General features: G+C 46.8%; 1 protein-coding gene across 5 annotated transcripts in view; it reads right to left on the bottom strand.

Moving 5' to 3' along the window:
- The window catches only part of LOC137528524 (multidrug and toxin extrusion protein 1-like), a 149339-nt gene that overhangs the window by 68482 nt on the left and 56965 nt on the right, over positions 1–23892 (bottom strand). For 3 of the 5 annotated variants that reach the window (XM_068249837.1, XM_068249836.1, XM_068249843.1), the window contains exons 2-4: positions 16351–16398; positions 10826–11038; positions 885–986 (exon numbers count right to left, since the gene is read on the bottom strand). In XM_068249837.1, coding sequence (XP_068105938.1) covers positions 885–986; positions 10826–11038 — 315 coding nt within the window. In that variant the 5' untranslated portion in view covers positions 16351–16398. Of the gene's footprint in view, positions 1–884; positions 987–10825; positions 11039–16350; positions 16399–18203; positions 18324–23892 lie in introns of those variants that run through there. The other 2 variants (XM_068249841.1, XM_068249842.1) reach the window with 2 other exon arrangements.

Here is a 23892-nt window from a genome sequence, read left to right as displayed (position 1 = left end):
TTTATTTTATTTAAATACTGAAGGCGCGTACACAAGCCTGATTTCTTTAACCTTCCTGGCGGTAAGCCGCGGAGGAGGTTTTCTCAGGCCCTGCTGGGCCGATTTGCGCAATTTTTTTTTTTTGCCGCACGCAGCTAGCCCTTTGCTAGCTGCGTGAGCATACCGATCGCCGCCGCCCCGCACCAATTCGCCGCTATCCGCCGCGCCGCAGAGCCCCCCCCCCAGACCCCGTGCGCTGCCTGGCCTATCAGCGCCAGGCAGCGCTGAAGGGTGGATCGGGACTCCCTTAGACGTCACGACGTCCATGACGTCGGGGACATCATCCCGCCCCGTCGCCATGGCGACGGGGGAAGCCCTCCAGGAAATCCCGTTCTTTCAATGGGATTTCCTGATCGCCGGAGGCGATCGAAGAGGGTAGGGGGATGCCGCTGCACAGCGGCTATCATGTAGCGAGCCCTAGGCTCGCTACATGATTTAAAAAAAAAAATTCAAAAAAATGGCTGCGCTGCCCCCTGGCGGTTTTTAATAGACCGCCAGGAGGGTTAAATGACGGGTCGTCAGACCCGCCCGAGGGGCGGCCGTTCTGACGTCAGTTTCCCTGTGTGTACAGTCTGTCGTTTAAAGAAATCAGGCATGTTTACCGCTTTTAGACAAGCTTGATACTGTATGTAAAAAAAAAAACCCCCAAAAAAACAAACAACAAGAAAAAAACTTCCCACAATTCCGCTGCCACTGCACAGTTCCTGCAGTTGAGGGCACTAAATATTTTTTTAGTTTTGGATGTTACAATCCTCTTTATACATAAATGCATAACGCATAAATGCATAAAAATGGTGTCTGTTCTTTTTGGGATATAGCACCATCCTAAATTCATGGAATTGTACCGCAATAGCGAGTGACACAGCGTCCAGTTCCACTTTGCCCAGGTGTCCACAGAACACAGAACTCACGACGGAGATCATGAAGATCATCAGCTGAGACAGGAACTGTGGAGAAAAGAAAGAGAAAGAGGCTTTAATCTGGTATACACATTCAATTTTGTTCTGCCAATGATTGGACAATTTACCACCTCCTGTAGTATGAGAGCTTACCTACATAATATGTTCACAATATTCAATATCTGTTGGCCTTCATACTACTTGGAAGTGGTGAAATTGGACAATCATTTGCCAATAAAAATGGGATGTGTGTATGCACCCTCAATCAAAAGCTCAGCAGATAAGAGGTTGAGAACATTGTGCAGACGAGAGATAACCCTCAGAAGTAAACCTACCAGTGCCTTCCTCTGACAAAATAATCATAATGTGGGCAGCGTTTCACCCAAAAATAATCGTAATGCAGCAATGATTCACCATAAAATAATGGCAAGGCCGCAGCGTTTCACCAGAAAATAATCATAATGCGGCAATGATTCATCAGAAAATAATCGTAATGCAGCAGCATTTCACCAGAAAATAATCGTAATGCGGCAATAATTCACCAGAAAATAATCGTAATGCAGCAGGGTTTCACCAGAAAATAATCATAATGCGGCAATGTTTCTCCAGAAAATAATCATAATGCAGCAATGTTTCACCAGAAAATAATCGTAATGCAGCAATGTTTCACCAGAAAATAAGGTAATCGTAATGTGGACAGCGTTTTACCAGAAAACAATTGTAATGCAGCAATTTTTCACCAGAAAATAGTTGTAATGCAGCAGCGTTTCACCAGAAAATAATCGTAATGTGGGCAGCGTTTCACCAGAAAATAATCTGCACCTGTTAAAAAAAAAGGATTTACTCACCTGCAGAAGACTCCTCTTTCGGCGTGCAGCTCCACCGATCTTCTGTGCAGCACTCCAGCTGTGAAACTCCCATGCTGAGAGGCAGAGCAGGGCTATGGGAAGATGGCACCCAAAGCCCTGCACTGGAGACATAAAAAGTCTCCAGTGCAGGGCTTCAGATGCAATTTTCCCGTAGCCATGCTCTGACTGCTGTAAACTACAGACTCCCGCAGACTGAGGTGAGCTGCGGGCAGTGAATCGGCGTGGTATCTATCAGACGCCACAAGCCAGTTCACCACCTGGAGGGTCACACAATCTGGCTGGGAGGGTGGGTGCCGCCTCCCACCCCTCCCGCACAGAGCTCCAAGCGACCGCCTGGTCAGCCTGGTGCACCAGGAACCTCTGCCTCTAATAGCAATATTGGATATCAGTCTAGTCACATGGAAAGTAATATATCCCTTTGTTTGACTGAAGACACACATATGAACTCGCTTCCACAATCAGTACGAGAGGCTCCTTCTCTGGACAGCTTTAAAAAAAGGCTAAAAACTCACCTCTTTTCCCTAGCCTTTGAGACTGCATAATGCAGGGTCACAGCGCTTTGAGTCCCCAGGGAGAAAAGCGCTATATAAATATTATTGTTATTGTTATATGAAAACCTCTGGTTGCTGCATGCAAATGCAATCAGGCGAATGGCAATTCAACACTTACTATGATCTGAACCAGTTGAGGGTAAGGAGGAACCCTAACCACAAGGACAACCATAATTTTTTAAAAGGAGGAGAGAAGGCTCTAAATCCCTAGATACTTACCTATGTACATGGAAGGCTCTGAATACAATAGGGCCTTCCTGGTCCTTCGTTATCCCGTCGTCCCCCGTTGAATTATGTTCCTTCAACTCCTTGGCAGGCTTTGGTAAGATTTGTACAGCAGGAGACATTGGCAGTGATTCTAGACAGAGGCTGTACCCAAATGATCTACCTGCAAAGATGTGCAGAGCTCCAGATTATGGACAAAATTACACAACTTGCATTTAAAACAGGTCCAGCAAAGGAGGGTGTTAGCTTCAGTATAAATAATATGTGCACAAATTATTCCCTACTAGACCTCCCGACGGTGATGTCAGGCCCTCATGAGGAAGACCTACCGCTAGTCTGAGGGCTCGTTTCCACCATAGCGAATCCGCATGCGGCGCCGACATGCGGATTCGCTTGGTACATTGAAGTGGCCGGGGCTGTTTCCATATGTGCGGCGTGCGGGAGCGATTTGGCGGCGGGCCAAATCTGCACGACGGGACCCACAGAATTCGCCTGCGTCGGGAATCCATGCGAATCGCCGCTAATGTATTTAATAGGAAAAACGCATGCGTTTTTTTGCATGCGTTTTTACCCACGATTCGCGTGCGATTTCGCACCTTTTTCAATGTTATTTTGCCCTGGCAGAGTCATGGTTAATTTCGCATGGCACCCTGCCATGCGAAATCGCGGGTAAAACCGCATGCGGAAACGCATCCGCATGCGTTTTTACAAGCGTCGGGATGCCGGCGAAATCGCGTCGCAACAGTGAAAAACGGGCCCCGACAATAAAAACATAATTTTTTCTTAGTGCTGGTAGTCATAAATGGTATACACATTTCTTCAAACAGACATCAAACAAACAAGTGACAGCGCTCAAGGCTGCAACTGAAATGAAAACCAACAGAGGCAAGCAGAGCCCCACATGGGCTAAATACATGCCTTGAATGCAAGTCAGATGCAAATTATGTACTAATTCCTAATCTAAAAATTTGAATGCAGATTGAAGCACATGAATGCAGCTAGCCAAAAAGTAAACTTACGTTAATTTTGTACAGCACTAGACATTGGCAGTGCTTCCAGACAAATTAGCTACCTGCAAAGATGTGCAGAGCTCCAAAACATAGACAAAATTACACATTTCTTTAAACAGACATCAAACAAGTGACAGCGCTCAAGGTTGCAACTGAAATGAAAGGCGGCAGAGGCATGCAGAGCCCTACAGGGGCTAAATACATGCCTTAAATGCAAATCAGATGCAAATTATATACTAATTCCTAATCTACAAAAAAGGAGACAATAGGCTCTATTCTCAAAGAGCCAAATTTTCCGCAAAATTTTACCGCTATATTCCCGCCAGCGGTAAACTCCGCATTTTTTCCACATTCACTTTCACTAATATTTTCCGCATGCGGGAAAAAAGATGCGGAAACAGCCATTATTCATGCGGGAATGATGCGGTAAAAAGGTCGCATGAAAAAGTGTTTAAAAAAAAAAATTAAAGTCCACCAAGCACAGCCCTTAAGCCTCCACACTTCATTAAAGTCAATGGGATGCGGAATATATCACCTACTACTTGTAGGTGATAAAAAATCGGTAATTAACGACGAAATGATGCGCCTGAACATTTTTGAGAATTTATCTTTTATTGCGGAAAATACCGACTTTTGCGGAAATTTTTCCGCATGAATCCCGCACTTTTACCACACTTTTTCCGCATGCGGAAAAAACATGCGGAACATTTTGAGAATTCCAACTTAACGGTATTTTGGGTGCAAACTTCCCGCATGTACTTTACCGCATGCGGGAAGTCTTTGAGAATAGAGCCCATTCATTGGCAGAAGTCTAGTAAAGAATAATTTGTGCACATACTATTTATACTGAAATTAACTTCCTCCTTTGCTGTACCTGTTTTGAATGCAAGTTGTGTAATTTTGTCCATATTCTTGAGCTCTGCACAGCTTTGCAGGTAGCCAATTCGAGTACAGCCCGTCTGGAAGCACTGCCAATGTCTCCTACTATACAAAATTAACGTAAGTATACTTTGTGGCTAGCGGCATTCATGTGCTTCAATCTGCATTCAAATTTTTAGATTAGGAATTAGTACATAATTTGCATCTGATTTGCATTCAAGGCATGTATTTAGCCCCTGTGGGGCTCTGCATGCCTCTGTTGGCTTTCATTTCAGTTGCAGCCTTGAGCGCTGTCACTTGTTTGAGGCTTTGCAGTGGGTCTAGTAGTGAGTTGGCATTGAGGTACTGGGTCAGGCGTTTGTGAACCAGACGCTCAAGGAGTTTTGAGGCGAAGGGGAGGAGGGAGATCGGGCGGTAGTTGGAGGGTAGCGAGGGGTCGAGGGAGGGTTTCTTGAGCAGAGGCAGTACAGTGGCCTGCTTGAAGTCTGAGGGGAAGGTGCCTGTGGATAGGGAGAGGTTAAACATGGTAGTGAGGACTGGGGCCAGATCCGTGAAGTGAGGCTGAAGTAGATCAGAAGGGATAGGGTCAAGGGGGGAGGTAGTGGTATGGGAAGTCTGCAGTAGGTGGTTGACCTCCTCAGTGGTAGTAGGAGTGAAGGAGGTGAGGGGAGGATAGGGTGGAGAAGGAGTAGGTTGTGAGCAGGTGGGAGGTGAAGATTGAAGATTGGATATTTCCTGACGGATGGAGACTATTTTGTTGGTGAAGTGGGTGGCTAAATCTGTGGCAGAGAGGGAGGAAACAGAAGGTGGGGGGGTGGGTTTAAGCAGGGAGTTGAAGGTGCTAAAAAGACGCCGGGGATTGGAAGCTTGTGCTCCGATGAGCTTGGTAAAGTATTCCTGCTTCGCATGAGCAAGGGCAGTGTGGAACTGCTGCAGGTTAGTCTTGTACTGTAGGAAATCCTGGTTTAGTCGAGTTTTCCGCCATTTTCATTCAGTGGCGCGTGTTTCCCTCTGGAGGTTGCGAGTATGGGTAGTGCGCCAGGGCTGGGGGTTAGGGGGTCGGTTGCGGCGGAATATTGGTGGAGCAGCTTTCTCTAGGGCTGATGAGAGAATTTGGTGATACTGAGCTGCAGCAAGATTAGGACAGGTTAGGGTGGGGAGAGTGGAGGATAGGCCATGGAGGGAGTCAGCAAGGACGCCAGGGTTGAGCTTGCGTAGGTCTCGCTGCCATCGACCAGGTGGGTGGGCGGGTAGTTTGGAGGTGCCTTCCGTGAGGAGGTTGAAGGCGAGAAGGTAATGGTCTGAGGGTGGAAATGGTGCGATGTCGAGGTCTGCAATGGTGGTGGATTTAGTGAATATAAGGTCGAGAGTGTGACGTGCAGTGTGAGTGGGGGCGTTGGTGTGTTGTACTAGGCCATGTGAGTTGGCTATGGTGAGTAGCCGGGTCGCAACAGAGTTCTTGGGTTCATTGATGGGTATATTGAAATCCCCGAGGATGATGGTGGGGAGGTCAGAGGAGAGGATGTGTGGGAGCCAGGAGGCAAGGTTGTCGAGAAATTGTCGCGTGGAGCCCGGAGGGCGGTATAAGACTGCAACAATGGCTGGGAGGGGATTGTAGAGGCGGATAGTGTGGGCCTCAAATGATGTGAATTGTAGGGAGGAAGGTGGAGTGAGGACACGGAATGTGCAGGATGGGGAGAGGAGCAGACCCACCCCTCCCCCGGTCCTGTTGTCTGGTCTGGGGGTGTGACTGAGGTGAAGCCCCCCCCCGTATGAGAGGGCAGCCTCTGCGGCAGAGTCAGAGGGGGTGAGCCATGTCTCAGTGAGTGCGAGGATGGTGAGGGATTTGGAGAGGAAGAGGTTGTGGACCTCTGTAAGTTTATTGCGGACGGATCTGGCATTCCAGAGACCGCAGGGTAGGGGGAGCATGTGCTTGTGAGTGGGATGGATGGAAATGAGGTTGGGGCTAGGATGGGTGTTGAAGTTATTTGTGGACAGAGAGCTGTGAAGCGGGTCAGCAGGGGATGCTTGTCTGGCAGCAGGCTGTGGCCCAGGATTAGGTGATATATCACCAGCAGCAAGTAGGAGGGAGAGAGTAAGCAAATGTGAATGGGATTTAAATGTTTGTGAGGTTTTTGAGCTGCTGGAGGGAGAGAGAGATTTCAGGAGAGCTAACAGTTCATGAAAAGCTGAGTAAGGTGAGCAAAGTAGAGCAGATGAAATGAATATGGAGTGAGGTACACTGGGAGGATGCATATTGCAATGCAACTTGTAGATGTTTGCAGACAGGCAGAACATAAGAAAAAGTGCAGTAAACATGGTAAGTGTCAATGATTATCAGCAGGAAATTTCCAACTCCTAAACAGTTTATATGAGTATGCAGTTAGTGCAAGCAAACCTGTGTACATAAAGAGTCTACTTGGTAGTGCAACATATGTCCAGCAGTGGCATTTTGAGCAACAGCATTGGAGGCAGTTGTGGATGCAGAGTAGTAGTTTCCAGCAGAGTCCTTTGGCTGTTGATTCCTGTTTGAATTCCTGGGTGAATTCTTGGTAAATTCTTGGTAAGTTGTTGCAAAGCACTTTGTAATAAATGGCACCAAATGACCTAGGCCACAAGTGACCTTCTTGCAGCGTTGAAATAGGTATGATAGCTGCCATGGCTGAAATGGAAGTGATTCTCAATTAGAAATTGAGAAAACAGTTCAGCTGGGGATGGGAGTGGCTACCAAAAAACAGGCCTGTAATAAATAATTGGTGGTCACTGGGCTGGAACACAAGGATTCACAGGATGTAATATGGGAATTTACAAACACTGCTGAACTGCTTAAATTTATATTAAACAATCTTAGTAGCAATGTATGCAGCAAGCATACCAATTAAACGGGAAGATAACGATTGCAGTCCCAAATTGTAAGGCAGACTTTTGCAAGGAATCAGCAAGCATACCAATTAAACGGGAAGATAACGATTGCAGTCCCAAAGATCCAAACTTCCCATCTCTAGTGGGCTGGGTGTCACGTGAGTACAAACACTTACTCCTTCCGGGTTGAAGGAGGAAGTGTATAGTCACGTGACGCCGGATTGGACCGCATCGTGGCAGGCACCGAGGGACGGACCTAACAAGACGTCAGCTAGGTAAGATTGACCCCCCCCCCCCCCGGGCCCCGCCCAGCCCGCACAGGTGATTGTAATTAGCAGGGTGAAATCCGGATAGCTACTATCCGGGTTTCACCCGAATTCGGTTTTGAGCATCCCTGTGCAGGACACAAACTCTCCAGAGAAGCCCCGCTCACAACCACATGACTGCAACTTCCATAGGTCTCATACCTCGGGTTCCTTTTAAGTCAGCAATACATGTTAATGTCCTACCACATTATTATTATTATTATGTATTTATATAGCACTGACATCTTCTGCAGCACTGTACAGAGTGCATAGTCATGTCACTGACTGTCCTCAGAGGAACTCACAATCTAATCCTACCATAGTCATTGGCCTCAATTCACTAAGCTTAACTCCTGTCTTTAATAACTCTTCTGAGCTGTTTTACAGTTATCACCATGGTGATATAATTGTGATGACTGTAAAACGACTCAGAAGAGTTATTAAAGACAGGAGTTAAGCTTAGTGAATTGAGGCCATAGTCTATATATCATACCATATAATTATTACATATTTATATGGCACTAATATCTCTAGCCCTGTACATAGTCCTGTCACCAGCTCACACAATCTAATTTAATCCCTGCCATAGTCATATTCTAATGCATTTCCCTGATCACCTCTGGCCTACAGTATCTTACATCAACAGAACCGCCAGACAGGATTGTTATGTTTCTGCTTCCTTGGTGTCTGATGGCTGCCAGCCAGAGACCTTGAGTGTCAGAGGCTGAAATGTTCCTCCCTAATAAACATCAGCATATTAATACACATGAGCCGATCCCTGTGCTCTTTCCAGAGACAAGGTAACACTAATCACAGTCCCCCACCTCAGAGAGAAACAGAGAGAAATGAACTCTGTGGGCTTGACTCACAAAAGGGTGCTAACTTAGTTAGCACGCCTAAAAGATCCTTAGCATGCCTAAAGCCCTTTAGGATGCTCCAAGTTTTGCGCTAAGTTATCGGTGCGCGCAAAACGTTGCACCAGGTGTGCCCGAAACGTCGCAAGTTTTGGGCACACCCGGTGCGACGGTTCAGAGGCGCCCAGTGCGACGTTTCGTGCGCACCGAGCAGCGCTAACCTTTGCGTGTGATCAATAAAAGTTTTGGGCATGCTAACTGAGTTAGCACCCTTTTGTGAAACGAGCCCTGTATGTATAGTTTAGCCTGTCTAATCCCCCTCATCTGTGACTAATCACAAGTTGTAATTTGATCCCTCAGCTGTGTCAGCTGACTGCCATGGCAGAGAGGCTAATTTGAAAGCACAGCATGTGAACAATATGTCTTCTTCCATGAAAGCAGGAGGCAGACCACCGCCGATTTATTGCAGAACTTGTATCAGCTGCAAACAAAGATACAGTATGTTTTTCTTTAAAGGTTACTATGCTGCTGCGCAAAGCAAGATCATCCACCAGGCAACATAGGCAGGTGCCTGGGACCTAGTAGGTGTTAAGGGGGCCCACCAGCCATTTTCTTTGACTGCTCTCCACCCCAGTTTACCAAAAGGACCACAAAAAGGGCCCCCAAATTTACTACCTTGCCAAGGGCCCCATTACATATTAATCCATCTCGGCTGCTGCGTCTCTTTTAGAGCAGAGAGGAAGTTCTGTGTTCAGGTCCGCTTTAAAGTGGCGATACAGCATTCGAAGTATAAGGGAAGACGCCGAGAGCCCAGTATAGTGTAGTATGTACTGTAAATTGGGTATGGAAGGTAAGTATAGGTAGGTTATAGTCACAAACAAGGCTTACCGTCCAGGTAACCACTATGCAGGCAGGTGAGGAGATTAGACCTGTCCCCACTCAGGACTAAGAAGTCGCTCTCTGTAGATCGGGAAAAAGGAAGAATTCCCCTCCACCAGGGGTGGAAACAGCTGTAATAGTAGTACAGAGGCGCCAACAGGGTAAAAACATTATTTCTTAAAAATGGCTAAAATGAAGTAGGTAGCGGTGGACCGCATTGGTGATATGCTCCTATTTGTTGCCTGAGGAAGTGGGATATACCCGCGAAACGCGTTGCACCTTGTTCGGAATAGGTAATTAAACTGATTTTTGCATAAAACGGCAATGTTTGGTGTCTGTTTTGGAGGGGTAAGTCCACCGCTACCTACTTCATTTTATCCATTTTGAAGAAATATTGTTTTTACCCTGTTGGCGCCTCTGTACTACTATTGCAGCATTCGAAGTATGGCGAGATTGACCATACGTATGGCAAGCTTTATAACTAGCAAACAGGATATGCTTCATGATAAAATTGGCATCAACGCATGCGCACCGCAACGCTAACGTCAAACAGTTTAAAATATCTGCGTCACCATTGACTTACATGGCAGAATGCCGTTTTTGGGTGAGTGCAGGGCCAGGGCAAGGTTTTCAGCACTAGAGGTGGAGATTCCAAAGTGAGCCGTACCACCTGAACTGTGCCTACCTTAGTATAGGTAGCAAACGTGCCCCCAGTATTAGCTCCCTTCCCAGTAAAACAGCCAGGTGTGCCCCCATACAGTATTAGGCAGCCCCCCTCCCCAGTATAATAATGAGATGTTCCCATCCCACCATGTAGTAGAGCCCCCTAATCCCCCCTCACCAGTACAGTAGCCAGATGTGCCCCTACAATGAACCACAGAGTAGACAGACAGGAGGACCTGCAGAACCTGGAACCCGGAGGGGGTGGGTGAATTCTGCCTGTCGCACATTGCCTCCCGCTGTTGGAGGAGCACACAGGGAAGGGGTGGGGGGATGTTGCACACGCAGCCACATGCATGCTGCAAGAGGGGAGCCCTCCCACCGCCCTTGCAGAGGTACATCTAGAGGCTAGAGCCTATCCAGCCTCGGCCCGGCCCAGCCTCGCCCCCCCCCCCGAGAAAAGTGAACAGCATGATTGTGTATGAGTAAGAATAATTTTGGCTTTCCCTTCTCTAAATCTTCCGGGTTGAACAATTATTTTCCTTGTCTGGAAAACCTGCTTAGCCAGTGTGCTGTGGTCATGGGTACGCCTAAGTCTGGGAAGGAACAATACTCAGGATAGATTATCTACATCTCCTGTTGTCAGCGTTATTTAATGTCTTCTTGACGGGCTTACACAATTCTAAATAATTTTTATTAAAGAGGCACTGTAGTGACATACAGTATAGTACAATGCAGTAAAAGTACTCAGGATAACCACTTCGGTCTGATCTAGTCTGTTACTACTTCTTACCGCCGGTCCAGCGAGCGTGATGATCTGCCGCATTTCCTGGCACACGCCATCTGGCAGGAATCGGTGGATTTTCGGCATACACCCGACCACACCTGGTGCCTGATCTGAAGAGACATGATGGTCTGGGGCAGCGATCATGGCGACAGCCTGACTCTTCTCATCCGTCTCCTTCTCCTCCATGGTAGGGGTATCACCGGATGGCTCTGGTGGCATCTGAAGGGCAAATAAAACCAAAAAACAGAAATGGTAAATGGGCAAATAATTCCAATTTAAAGTGTACCTGAGATGGGGCCACTTTAAAAATGTGTACATACCTGAGGCTTCCTCCAGACCCCTCTGGCCTGATCGTTCCCTCGTTGTCCTTAGTCGCCTCCTCCTTCGCCCGCGACTGGCCCATAAAATCCTCCAGTTGGGGGGAGTCCCGGTGATGTGAACACAGCAGCAGCGTGCACACTGCCTAGCCGCGCATGGAGGACTTTCCAGGGTTAATTGTGGATGAACAGGGAGTCGGAGGAGAATGGGGTGGGTGCGATCAGGCCGGAAGGGGCGGGAGGAAGCCACAGGTATGTATATTTTGTATTTATATGCCCATCTTAGGTTCCCTTTAAGCGTATGTATGATTTGGGCACCAGGAGACCTGAATGACGGCTCACTCTGCTGCCGCTAATAAACTCCCCGGCGTAAAATACAATTACCCCTCTGAGTTGTAGCAACTCGAAGGGAGGTGTAATTTAGGGTCTGGTGATCGCTGGATCCCCAAATTACTGTTGCGCGGGACGCACATCATAGCATTGCTGCTATGATGGCGCCCAGCCTCAGCGCTGAGCACCGCGCGCTGAAGTTACCTGCTTCACCCTTTAATACAATTCAATGCAAACTGTAGCTTGATTGATTCAATGCCACGCTGCATGCAGGAACAGCATTAAGTGGATGGCCCATAGTGCCAGGGCCAGTTCTAGCTACAATGATACCTCCAGGCAAAATTAGGGCCTTCGGGCGACAGCGGATCTGATACAGTATATGATCTGTTGTTTCATCACCAGGGCCGGCGCTACCATAGAGGCAAAGGGGGCAACTGCCCCACGGCCCCGACCTCTGCTGAGGCCCCGCAGCGCCGACCCTGGCTGCCTGCTCTCCCTGCTCACACTGCTCCCTGGGGCCCTCTTTGATCTGGCGCGTGTTTACACATGACGTGGCGGGTCATAGAGTGAGAGAGAGACAGCGAGCAGAGGGGTAATGGGGGGGAGGGGGGGCTGCGCCGCATGGCCCCTTAAACCGGCCCTGGTCATCACATGTAAGGGGAAGGTGGAGGAAGTGGGGTAGCAATAAGGGGTGCAGAGGTTGTGGCTGCAGCGGGACCCTCCCTCAGCTGCAGTATTAGCTCTCTATTGGTCCTGTGCTGGTAATAATCACCTCTATAAATGCTTTAAATAGTAGTAATCATTAACAAGCTGTTCCCCATCCCCTTCTTGCACCTCTAATACTGAGGCTGTTCTTGGCAGGTTTTGGTGTGCTGTATCAATAGCTATGTATAGGATGCTTGGGGGGGGGGGGGGGGGGGGCAGTGCAAAACTTGCACTGGGGCCCTTAGCTCCTTAGCTACGCCACTGGGTGGAGGGTGGAGCCAGGGCCGGATTTACCATAAGGCACTGTAGGCACGTGCCTACAGGTGCCAGATGATGGAAAGGTGTCTCACTCCCCTACTCAAGCTCCTCCCTCCTTCCCTATAGATCTCCCTTCAGTCAGGGGCACCTCTAGCTACTTAAGACTGAGGCTCTTCTAGCTACCTAATACACTGGGGGGCACCTCTATAGCTACCTAATATTGAGGGCACTTCTGGTTACCTAATACTAAAAGGCACCTGTAGCTACCTATGACGGGCAAGGGAAGTAAGGGAGAAGTGACAACTGGGACAGCCAGCACAGTTGTGGTGCAGTTTGGTGGGGGCTTGTAGGTTCATGGAGGGTGAAATCTAAAGTGCCAGGACGTCTGTACCTATAGGCTCCTGTGAGGTAAATCCGGGCCTGGGTGGAGCACAGCAGAAGCAGACAGTGAAAAAAGTATAACTTTCATCCTGTTGAATATCAGTGAACCCCAACCACTATCAGTAACCACTCTTACCTGCTGCACTGGGGGTCCCCCTCCTCAGTCCACACCACCTTTATATAGGGTAGAATTGCTGCCTGTCGCCTGTTCAACTACCATCCCTAATTATCATGGCCGGATCTCAGGCAAGGCCGCATAGGCCATGGCCTAGGGCACCACAAAAGCAAGGGGCGGGCTGTGGGCAGCAGTAGCAGTTAGCCTGCTGAACATTTGTCCTGGTGCACAGGGTTTGCACATAGCAGTGGGTGGTTATCAACAGCCGAATCTGTCACTCGGAGGATGGAGCAGCAGTGATCTCTGAGCTGCCTGTCATTCACCGAATGTGCCGCTTGCCAAGGAGCATACAATCTAATCCCTGCCGTGTTGGGGGTGTTTAGGATGCTGTTGGTCCGGGGGCAGCTGGTGATAGTGGGTCCACCCATGATGCCAAGTGAGGCGACTTCCTCAGGCAGCAGAACTCTGGGGGCCGCACCAGGCAGAAACAGGAAGTGAAGAAGTGCCTGGCCAACCTATACTGGGGGCATATAATAATATTCAATCCACAGCGCTATTGTGAAGTAATAAAACCTCTTTATTAATCAAAACAACAAGCAGCATGTATCTCCTGGGTCCTTGACCATTTTTAAACCATCAATAATCAAAAAGCATGCGTTACCCACACACACTATTCACTGCAGTGAATGGACTTCAGATGGAAAGAGATCGCATCGCCAGAAACAGGCCTTCAGGGAGCACAGCAATAGTACGCAGTGCTCCCTGTCTGGCCAGCAGCCAAGCAGGAAGTGACGGACGCTTCCGGGTGTGCAGAAGTGTATTGTAAAAGTGTCATCTTTTTTCAAAAAAACCTAGCTGCCAGAAACTAAAATGACTTCCGGGCCGACGCAGATCGCTGCGGATCCCGCGTGGTAATGTAGTTCTGCGCTACCGTTAGATTAGGGACTTCCAGCATAGCGTACTGCAACGTGGGGAGTATGAACTTCCCCATAGGAGTTACTTAGGCTGCGGTAGCAGTGTGGCAAGTTGACGCACCGCCCCAGTGTGAAAGGCCCCTCAGACAGTGTGGCCAGGTAATCTCGTCTAACAACGAACATAAATTAACTTTCCCCGGTTTGGGTCTGAATTGTCTGGAACTCCACCTCCTTCATATATTTCAAGTGATGCATTTAATGCAGTCATTAGTAATTTGTATTTTCTTACTTTAAAATCAATGATAAATATACAGTGGGTTGCAAAAGTATTCGGCCCCCTTGAAGTTTTCCACATTTTGTCATATTACTGCCGCAAACATGAATCAATTTTATTGGAATTCACACATGAAAGACCAACACAAAGTGGTGTACATGTGGGAAGTGGAACGAAAATCATACATGATTCCAAACATTTTTTTTTACAAATAAATAACTGCAAAGTGGTGTGTGCATAATTATTCGGCCCCCTTTGATCTGAGTGCAGTCAGTTGCCTATAGACATTGCCTGATGAGTGCTAATGACTAAATAGAGTGCACCTGTGTGTAATCTAATGTCAGTACAAATACAGCTGCTCTGTGTAAGCCTCAGAGGTTGTCTAAGAGAATATTGGGAGCAACAACACCATGAAGTCCAAAGAACACACCAGACAGGTCAGGGATAAAGTTATTGAGAAATTTAAAGCAGGCTTAGGCTACAAAAAGATTTCCAAAGCCTTGAACATCCCACGGAGCACTGATCAAGCGATCATTCAGAAATGGAAGGAGTATGGCACAACTGTAAACCTACCAAGACAAGGCCGTCCACCTAAACTCACAGGCCAAACAAGGAGAGCGCTGATCAGAAATGCAGTCAAGAGGCCCATGGTGACTCTGGACGAGCTGCAGAGATCTACAGCTCAGGTGGGAGACTCTGTCCATAGGACAACTATTAGTCATGCACTGTACAAAGTTGGCCTTTATGGAAGAGTGGCAAGAAGAAAGGCATTGTTAACAGAAAGCATAAGAAGTCCCGTTTGCAGTTTGCCACAAGCCATGTGGGGGACACAGCAACCATGTGGAAAAAGGTGCTCTGGTCAGATGAGACCAAAATGGAACTTTTTGGCCAAAATGCAAAACGATATGTGTGGCGGAAAACTAACACTGCACATCACTCTGAACACACCATCCCCACTGTCAAATATGGTGGTGCTAGCATCATGCTCGGGGGGTGCATCTCTTCAGCAGGGCCAGGGAAGCTGGTCAGAGTTGATGGGACGATGGATGGAGCCAAATACAGGGCAATTTTGGAAGAAAACCTCTTGGAGTCTGCAAAAGACTTGAGACTGGGGCGGAGGTTCACCTTCCAGCAGGACAATGACCCTAAACATAAAGCCAGGGCAACAATGGAATGGTTTAAAACAAAACATATCCATGTGTTAGAATGGCCCAGTCAAAGTCCAGATCTAAATCCAATCGAGAATCTGTGGCAAGATCTGAAAACTGCTGTTCACAAACGCTGTCCATCTAATCTGACTGAGCCGGAGCTGTTTTGCGAAGAAGAATGGGCAAGGATTTCAGTCTGTAGATGTGCAAAGCTGGTAGAGACATAACCTAAAAGACTGGCAGCTGTAATTGCAGTAAAAGGTGGTTCTACAAAGTATTGACTCAGGGGGCCGGATAATTACGCACACCCCACTTCGCAGTTATTTATTTGTAAAAAATGTTTGGAATGATGTATGATTTTCGTTTCGCTTCTCACATGTACACCACTTTGTATTGGTCTGTCATGTGGAATTCCAATAAAATTGATGCATGTTTGTGGCAGTAATGTGACAAAATGTGGAAAACTTCAAGGGGGCGGAATACTTTTGCAACCCACTGTATTTTAGTACTGAGTTTAAGAAAAAAACACAAAAGAAAATTGTTAAGATATGTGATGATTCCTATGCCCTTACACAGCTTATCCACTGATCTAGTCATGTGACAAAGTTATCTGTTTGTTAACCAGGAAGTGTTAAATAAAGTTTACGCAGAGAGCAGAGAAAAAAAAAAGTGAACAGTGTGTGTTCCTGAATCCTGAGAGAAACCAAAACATGGTGTCAGGGTGAAGTTTATCCTCCATCAGAGATCTGCTGTAACTCACAAGATAAGATTAGAAAGTAGCATTATGCTGGATACACACGGTGCGTTCCCGCACTCGATGCTCCGATCGATTCCCGTCGGCTCGATTATTTCCGACATGTCCGATTCGCGTTTCGATGGATCGTTAGGTCGATTTGGCATACTTTACATGTAAATCGACCTAACAATCATCGAAGTACGCTCGGAAATAATCGAGCGGCCGGAAATCGAGCGGAGCATCGAGTGCGGGAACGCACCGTGTGTATCCAGCATCACACAGGCTTTTCCATCTCCTAAATCAAAATGGCAACAAAAATCATAAAATATAAATTCCCTTTTTGTTTTATTTACCTTGTCGAGTTTCCTTTTACTCTGTCCTTCACCTCATTGTCTGAATTACTGAAATGATAATATTATACATTATGTATCATTGACTGTATATATATATCTACAGTATACAAGTGCCCTAAGGGCTTTTTCACACTAGAGGCTGCGGTAGAAAAGGCTAAAATGCTGCCTCTTGCTGTCAGCGTTTTGGTGCTTTTTGAAGGCATTTTTATGCTTTTCAACGCCAACACATAGCTTTTCTATAGCGTTTTCAAAGCGTTTTACAGCTCTGAAAATGTCTTTTTTAAATTGAATTCTGTGGATTTTCAGCGGTGAAACATTTTAAAAACGTTAAAAAAAAGCTGTAGCTTGCGTTTCCCATTGACTATCATTGACCGGACCTGAAAACGCAACGGGGAGCATCAAGACGCAAAGCTCAAAAACATGGTGTTGAGTGTGAAAGGTAAAATGAAAGTCTATGGACTTTCATTTTACCATGGAAAACACCAACTAGGGCTGTGGTGGTAAAACGCCGAAAAAGGCCTCTAGTGTGAAAGAGCCCAGTGGCTGCAGCTCTTGAGCATTTTGAGTCCAAAAGGAGAAAAGCACTATACAAATATTATTATTATTATTGTTATTATTATTATTGTTATTATGATATATTAGGACCTAGGTTCTGAACACATGGAACTCAGGATACTTAGGCTGTGGGTTCACGGAGTATTGGAACTTGTCATAGACCAGGGGTGTCAAACTCAAACACAACATGGGCCGAAATTGTACGCTGGGACCTAATCTCAGGCCAACCTCAATGTCTACTGGCCATCTTCCTCTCTTATAAAGTTCCCAGGCAGAGCCGGGACAAGGTACTCCAGCACCCAAGGCTGAGACACCAAAGTGCGCCCCTCCATCCCTCCCACCCCAACCATCACACAATAATTGCTATAGGACTAAGAGGCACCCCAAGGCCCCCAACACCTTAATCTCTAGTTATCTGGCTTACAGTCACTGCCATGTATCCCCTTTTCTTATTTTTCTCTGCTTCAAACACAATAGGGGAATGATAGCTGAGTGAGTTGTGCTACACTGTCCTACACTGCGCCCTGAGGCTGGAGCCTCTCTCGCCTCTGCCTCGGCCCTGTTCCCAGGTGTCTTATGGCCCTCCTCCAACCCCTAAATCGTTCCCTGGTGTCTAGTGATCCTCCCTGCCCTATACAGTTCCCTGGTGACTAGAGGCCCCTACTCTTCCCTAGATAGTTCCCTAGTATAATGCTTTTCCCCTACCTCCCCATAAGGCTTCTCTGGTGATCTAGAGTGCACCAAATATAATGCAAAGTGTGGAAACCACTTGAGGGCCAAATTGAATGGCTCTGAGGGCCAGATTTGGCTTGCGGGCCCGGAGTTTGACATGTATGTCATAGACAGTCTATAATTGTATTTATAGTACTTTTCAGCCTTCAGCAAGCAAAAAAGAAAAAGTACTTAAAATGGACCTGAACTCTTGCATAGAACAGAAGGAAAACAGAGAAATGCACCCTGTATGTATTTAGAGAGTTTAGCCTGTCTAATTCCCCCTCATCTGTGACTAATCACAACTGTAATTTGATCTCTCAGCTGTGTCAGGTGCCAGCCTCGGCAGAGCAGTTAATTGGTAAACACAGGATGTTAACCCTGTGTCTGCTGTCACGAACGCAGGAAGTAGACACATTGCAGATTCATTGCAGGATTTGCATTAGCTGTAAATAAGAAATGTTTGCTGCTTGTTGCATATCTTTTATAGCAGAGAGGAAGTTCTGAGTACAGGTCCACTTTAAAATAAATTGTCCCAAATGGGCATTAAAGGACACCCGAGCTGAAAATGAAAAGCTAATTCTTACCTGAGGCTTCTTTCAGCCCTAAGAAGTCTATGTTGTCCCTTGCTGCAGTTCTGCTGTCCTCCAGTGCACCGCTAGCCCCTCCCTAAGATCACCGTCCACAGTGGCACTAAACAACGGACCATTAGCGGATCCTGGAACAGATGCTAACAGTTCCCATGTTAACCTATGGATCAGTTCATATTGGTCCATTCGACCGGATCTGTTCCACATGACCTGCTTGGAGGAACTCAAGGGTCCCGGGGCACAAGGGCCCCGCTGCAGTCACAACCTCTGCATGCCCTATTGCTACGCCACTGCATAGACTGCTAAGGGCTGGAAGAAGCCCTAGCACGCAAATAACTATGCTGTGTTCCTTTTTTTCTTTCTCTGCCTGAAAGAGTTAAATATCAGGTATGTAAGTGGCTGGCACAGTCCTGACTCAGACAGGAAGTGACTACAGGGAGTGCAGAATTATTAGGCAAATTAGTATTTTGACCACATCATCCTCTTTATGCATGTTTTCTTACTCCAAGCTGTATAGGCTCGAAAGCCTACTACCAATTAAGCATATTAGGTGATGTGCATCTCTGTAATGAGAAGGGGTGTGGTCTAATGACATCAACACCCTATATCAGGTGTGCATAATTATTAGGCAACTTCCTTTCCTTTGGCAAAATGGGTCAAAAGAAGGACTTGACAGGCTCAAAAGTCAAAAATAGCGAGATATCTTGCAGAGGGATGCAGCACTCTTAAAATTGCAAAGCTTCTGAAACGTGATCATCGAACAATCAAGCGTTTCATTCAAAATAGTCAACAGGGTCGCAAGAAGCGTGTGGAAAAACCAAGGTGCAAAATAACTGCCCATGAACTGAGAAAAGTCAAGCGTACAGCTGCCAAGATGCCACTTGCCACCAGTTTGGCCATATTTCAAAGCTGCAACATCACTGGAGGGCCCAAAAGCACAAGGTGTGCAATACTCAGAGACATGGCCAAGGTAAGAAAGTCTGAAAGACGACCACCACTAAACAAGACACACAAGCTGAAACGTCAAGACTGGGCCAAGAAATATCTCAAGACTGATTTTTCTAAGGTTTTATGGACTGATGAAATGAGAGTGAGTCTTTATGGGCCAGATGGATGGGCCCGTGGCTGGATTGGTAAAGGGCAGAGAGCTCCAGTCCGATTCAGACGCCAGCAAGGTGGAGATGAAGTACTGGTTTGGGCTGGTATCATCAAAGATGAGCTTGTGGGGCCTTTCGAGTTGAGGATAGAGTCAAGCTCAACTCCCAGTCCTACTGCCAGTTTCTGGAAGACACCTTCTTCAAGCAGTGGTACAGGAAGAAGTCTGCATCCTTCAAGAAAAACATGATTTTCATGCAGGACAATGCTCCATCACACGCTTCCAAGTACTCCACAACGTGGCTGGCAAGAAAGGGTATAAAAGAAGAAAAACTAATGACATGGCCTCCTTGTTCACCAGATCTGAACCCCATTGAGAACCTGTGGTCCATCATAAAATGTGAGATTTACAAGGAGGGAAAACAGTACACCTCTCTGAACAGTGTCTGGGAGGCTGTGGTTGCTGCTGCACGCAATGTTGATGGTGAACAGATCAAAACACTGACAGAATCCATAGATAGCAGGCTTTTGAGTGTCCTTGCAAAGAAAGGTGGCTATATTGGTCACTGATTTGTTTTTGTTTTTTGAATGTCAGAAATGTATATTTGTGAATGTTGAGATGTTATATTGGTTTCACTGGTAAAAATAAATAATTGAAATTGGTATATATTTGTTTTTTGTTAAGTTGCCTAATAATTATGCACAGTAATAGTCACCTGCACACACAGATATCCCCCTAAAATAGCTAAAACTAAGAACAAACTAAAAACTACTTTCAAAAATATTCAGCTTTGATATGAATGAGTTTTTTGGGTTCATTGAGAACATGGTTGTTGTTCAATAATAAAATTATTCCTCAAAAATACAACTTGCCTAATAATTCTGCACTCCCTGTACAGTGTGACCCTCAATGATAAAAAAAATCCCCTTTTTATCTATTTCTTGCTCTCAGAAGCCATTTTCTGCTAGGAAAGTGTTTTATAGTTGGAATTTCTTATCAGTGAGGGTCACACTCTAGTCACTTCCTGTCTCAGTCAGGACTGAGTCAGCCACTTATATACCTGATATTTAACTCTTTCAGGCAGAAAGAAAAAAAAAAGGAACAAAGCATAGTTATTTGCGTGCTAGGCACTGTACATACACATGTCTATCTCATCATGTCACATGTCACTTCGGGTATCCGGTATTACCCGGGTATTCGGGTATTACCTTGGGCTTCTTCCAGCCCTTAGCAGTCTATGCAGTGGCGTAGCAATAGGGCATGCAGAGGTTGTGACTGCAGTGGGGCCCTTGTGCCCCAGGACACTTGAGTTCCTCCAAGCAGGTCGTGTGAAACAGATCCGGTCGAATGGACCAATGTGAGCATAGTTATTTGTGTGCTAGGCACTGTTCATACACATGTCTATCATCATGTCACATGTCGCTCTGGGTATCCTTTAAGGACTGGTTCACACTGAGAGTGTTTGCACTGCGTTTGATGATCGCCAATGGGCTAATGCGGTGTCACTGTATGAAGGTGTCCTCACGGCAGCGTTTTGATTTTTAGAAATCAAAGCACATTCTTTTCAAAAGCACATTGCAAAATTACAATCGCTTAGTGAATGTTTTTCGCAGTATGAAGTAAGTTTAAAGTCTGATATTACTTCTCTCCTACCAACCTTTTTTTTCTTTATAGAACAGCTTAAAGAAATATTTGCCACGCCTGCAAAGTATACAAAAACACTCAATGCTGCCAAGTTTTAGAAGAAAAGAAATGCCTTACTTTGTTCTTATAAAAGAAGAGTAGCATTTGAGTGACAATAACAGGTACAACCATCAGGTCATGTCCTCTATGTCATATTCAGGAGATATATCCAAAGCCAATCACAATATAGTCAGGGCCAGATTTCTGGGAAGGCCACAAAGGTCAAGGCCTAGGGCGATAAAAATCATCAGGGAGCTGGACTTTGAGAGATAAGAGGTCACATGCCAAAGTAAATCATCTCCCCTGCTTTGCTCTGGTCTGCCTGAATTCCAGAGATCCCTGCATCTCTCTCTCTCTTGTGTAGAGTGTGTTTGAGGACAATCAGTATGTGTTATCACCTGATGATTATGTTGTATGTATGATGTCCAAATCCAAATCCAAAAAAGCTTTATTGGCAGGACCAAATACATTTAGCATTGCCAAAGCAAAATAGAACATTAACGTGGGTGTGTGTGTGGGGGGGGGGGATTGTGGGAATAAGGGAAGGACATGGGTATACAGTCCATAGGAGGATGTACGGGATGGTATGGGGGGGATGGGGTATATAGTCCATAGGGGAGGGGGGTATAGGCATACAGTCCATAGGGGAGGGGAGTATGGGGTTATACAGTCCATGTGTTATCATGTTCCTCTCAGTTGGTGGCAGGCCGTGACATATCGGGCAGCTATTTGCACAGTTTCTTCCTCTTCCCCCAGTATGATATAGAGTTTCCTCTCCTCATCTGTGGAGGTGAAATCTGCAATGTGGGCGGAGAGTCTTTGGAAATGGGCGGTCCTCAACGGTGTATATTTGCTGCAGTGTAGCAGGAAGTGGGCCTCATCCTCCAGGACCCCCTGGTCACATTGCCTGCACAGTCTCTCCTCCCGGGGCTTCCATGTCTGTCTGTGTCGTCCTGTCTCTATCTCCAGGTTGTGGGCGCTCAGACGGTACAGGCTCAAGGCCTGTCTATCTTTGTGGTGGTGTAGCCTCTCCAGATAGGGGGCCATTGTGTACTCCCTCTGTAGTGATTGGTAGATAGTGAGTTTCTGGGAGTTCTTTATGTCACTTCTCCATTCCTCTATGTATCGGTCCTTGCAGCTTTCTATCATTCCTTTTATTTGGGCTTTTGTCAGCCTGTGTTGGTGGTCTTGGCTGGGCTGGGTCTTGACGTTTTGTTTCAGAGAGCGTGGTATGGCCTCCCCACCCTGGCTCAGTGAGGCTTTATGGTGGTAAGTGCTGGGGTTGCTGCTCTGTATATGCGCCCAATATGAGAGCGCCCTCTGCTGGATAGTCAGCCATAGTGGGAATCTGCCTAGCTCTGCCGGCAAGCTGAGTTCGAAGTACTGCGATGGACTTGGAGAAGATACTTGCAGAACTCTAGATGGAAGATTTCCTGTTGGGCTGGAGTCCCATTTTGATTGGTCAGGGTAGGTGACCGGGCCCCATACCTCACTGCTATAGAGCAGGATTGGGGTGATGATGCTGTTGAATACTTTACCCAGACTCTCACGGTGGTTTTAGGTGGTAAAGTTGCCTTCTGATGGCATAAAACGTTCTGCAAGGCTTTTTCCTTCAGGGCCTCTACTGCTGGTTTAAAGCTCCCAGTTTGGTTAATTTCCAGCCCCAGGTAGGTGTAACTGTTTGTGGTCTCCAGTGGGCAGCCATTTAATATAAATGAGGAGGTGGGCATTTTTAGATTTTTTCTCTGGAACACCATCACTTTTGTCTTCTTTGGGTTGATGGGCAGTGCCCATGTGGTGCAGAAACTCTCCAGTACTGCCAGGCTGTCCTGTAGGCCCCTTTCTGTTGGGGAGAGCAGCAGGAGATCATCTGCATACAGCAGGAACTTCACCTCGTGGTCATGCAAGAGGAGGCCTGGGCTGGGGAGGATTCCAGGGCTACAGCCAGTTGGTTAATAAATATGTTAAAGAGCGTTGGGCTCAAACTGCAGCCCTGCCTGACTCCTCGACCCTGCTTGAAGAACGCGCTTCTCTTCCCGTCCACTTTCACACTGCATTGGTTCCCAGTATATGAACTCTTGATGACATCATAGATTCTACCTCCTATTCCGCTCTCTAGGACTTTTAGGAAAAGGCCTGGGTGCCACACCGAGTCAAACGCCTTCTTAAAATCCACAAAGCAAGCGTGTATTTTGCCGCGTGAGCTGTGGACATGGGTCTTGATAAGGCTGTGCAGTGTGTAGATGTGGTCGGTTGTGCGGTGGTTTGGCATGAACCCAGCTTGGCTTTTGCTGAGTACGTCCTGCTGTGTGAGGAAGGAGAGGATCCTTTTATTGATGATGCTGTTAAACAGTTTCCCCAGTGTACTGCTGACACAGATTCCTCTGTAGTTTGCTGGATCGTATCTGTCCCCATTCTTGTAGATGGGTGTTATGAGGCCTTCACTCCAGGCCTGAGGAAAGGAGCCCGCACTCAGGATAAGGTTGAAAAGTCTTGCGAGTGCCTCATGTATGTCCGGGGGGCTGTATTTGATCATCTCTGGCAGGATGCCATCGGTACCGCTAGCCTTCTTACATTTTATCAGCTTTGTTCTTTCTCTTATTTCCTCCATCGTGATTGGTGTATCCAGGGGGTTTTGAAAGTCCTTGATTGTCTCCTCCATGTCCTTCAGCTTTGCGGCTATTTATTTCTGTTCCGGGGTTTGGGCATTTTCTGGGATGTCTTTGTAGAGGTCCCTGAAGTAGTGGAGCCAGATGTGGCCATTTTGGATGTGTAGAGGGCTTTTCTTGGGCTTTGTCCCAATGTGGTTCCAGGTCTCCCAGAATGAGTTGTCTTGGAGGGAGTCCTCCAGCTGTTGGAGTTTGTGGGAGATGTGGCTCTGTTTTTTCCGCCTGAGGGTGTCTTTGT

The sequence above is a fragment of the Hyperolius riggenbachi genome, chromosome 8 (genome assembly GCF_040937935.1).
Source record: "Hyperolius riggenbachi isolate aHypRig1 chromosome 8, aHypRig1.pri, whole genome shotgun sequence".
Classification (NCBI taxonomy): domain Eukaryota; kingdom Metazoa; phylum Chordata; class Amphibia; order Anura; family Hyperoliidae; genus Hyperolius; species Hyperolius riggenbachi.
Note: the sequence above shows the minus strand (reverse complement) of the source record. Positions and strands in the feature narration are given on the sequence as shown.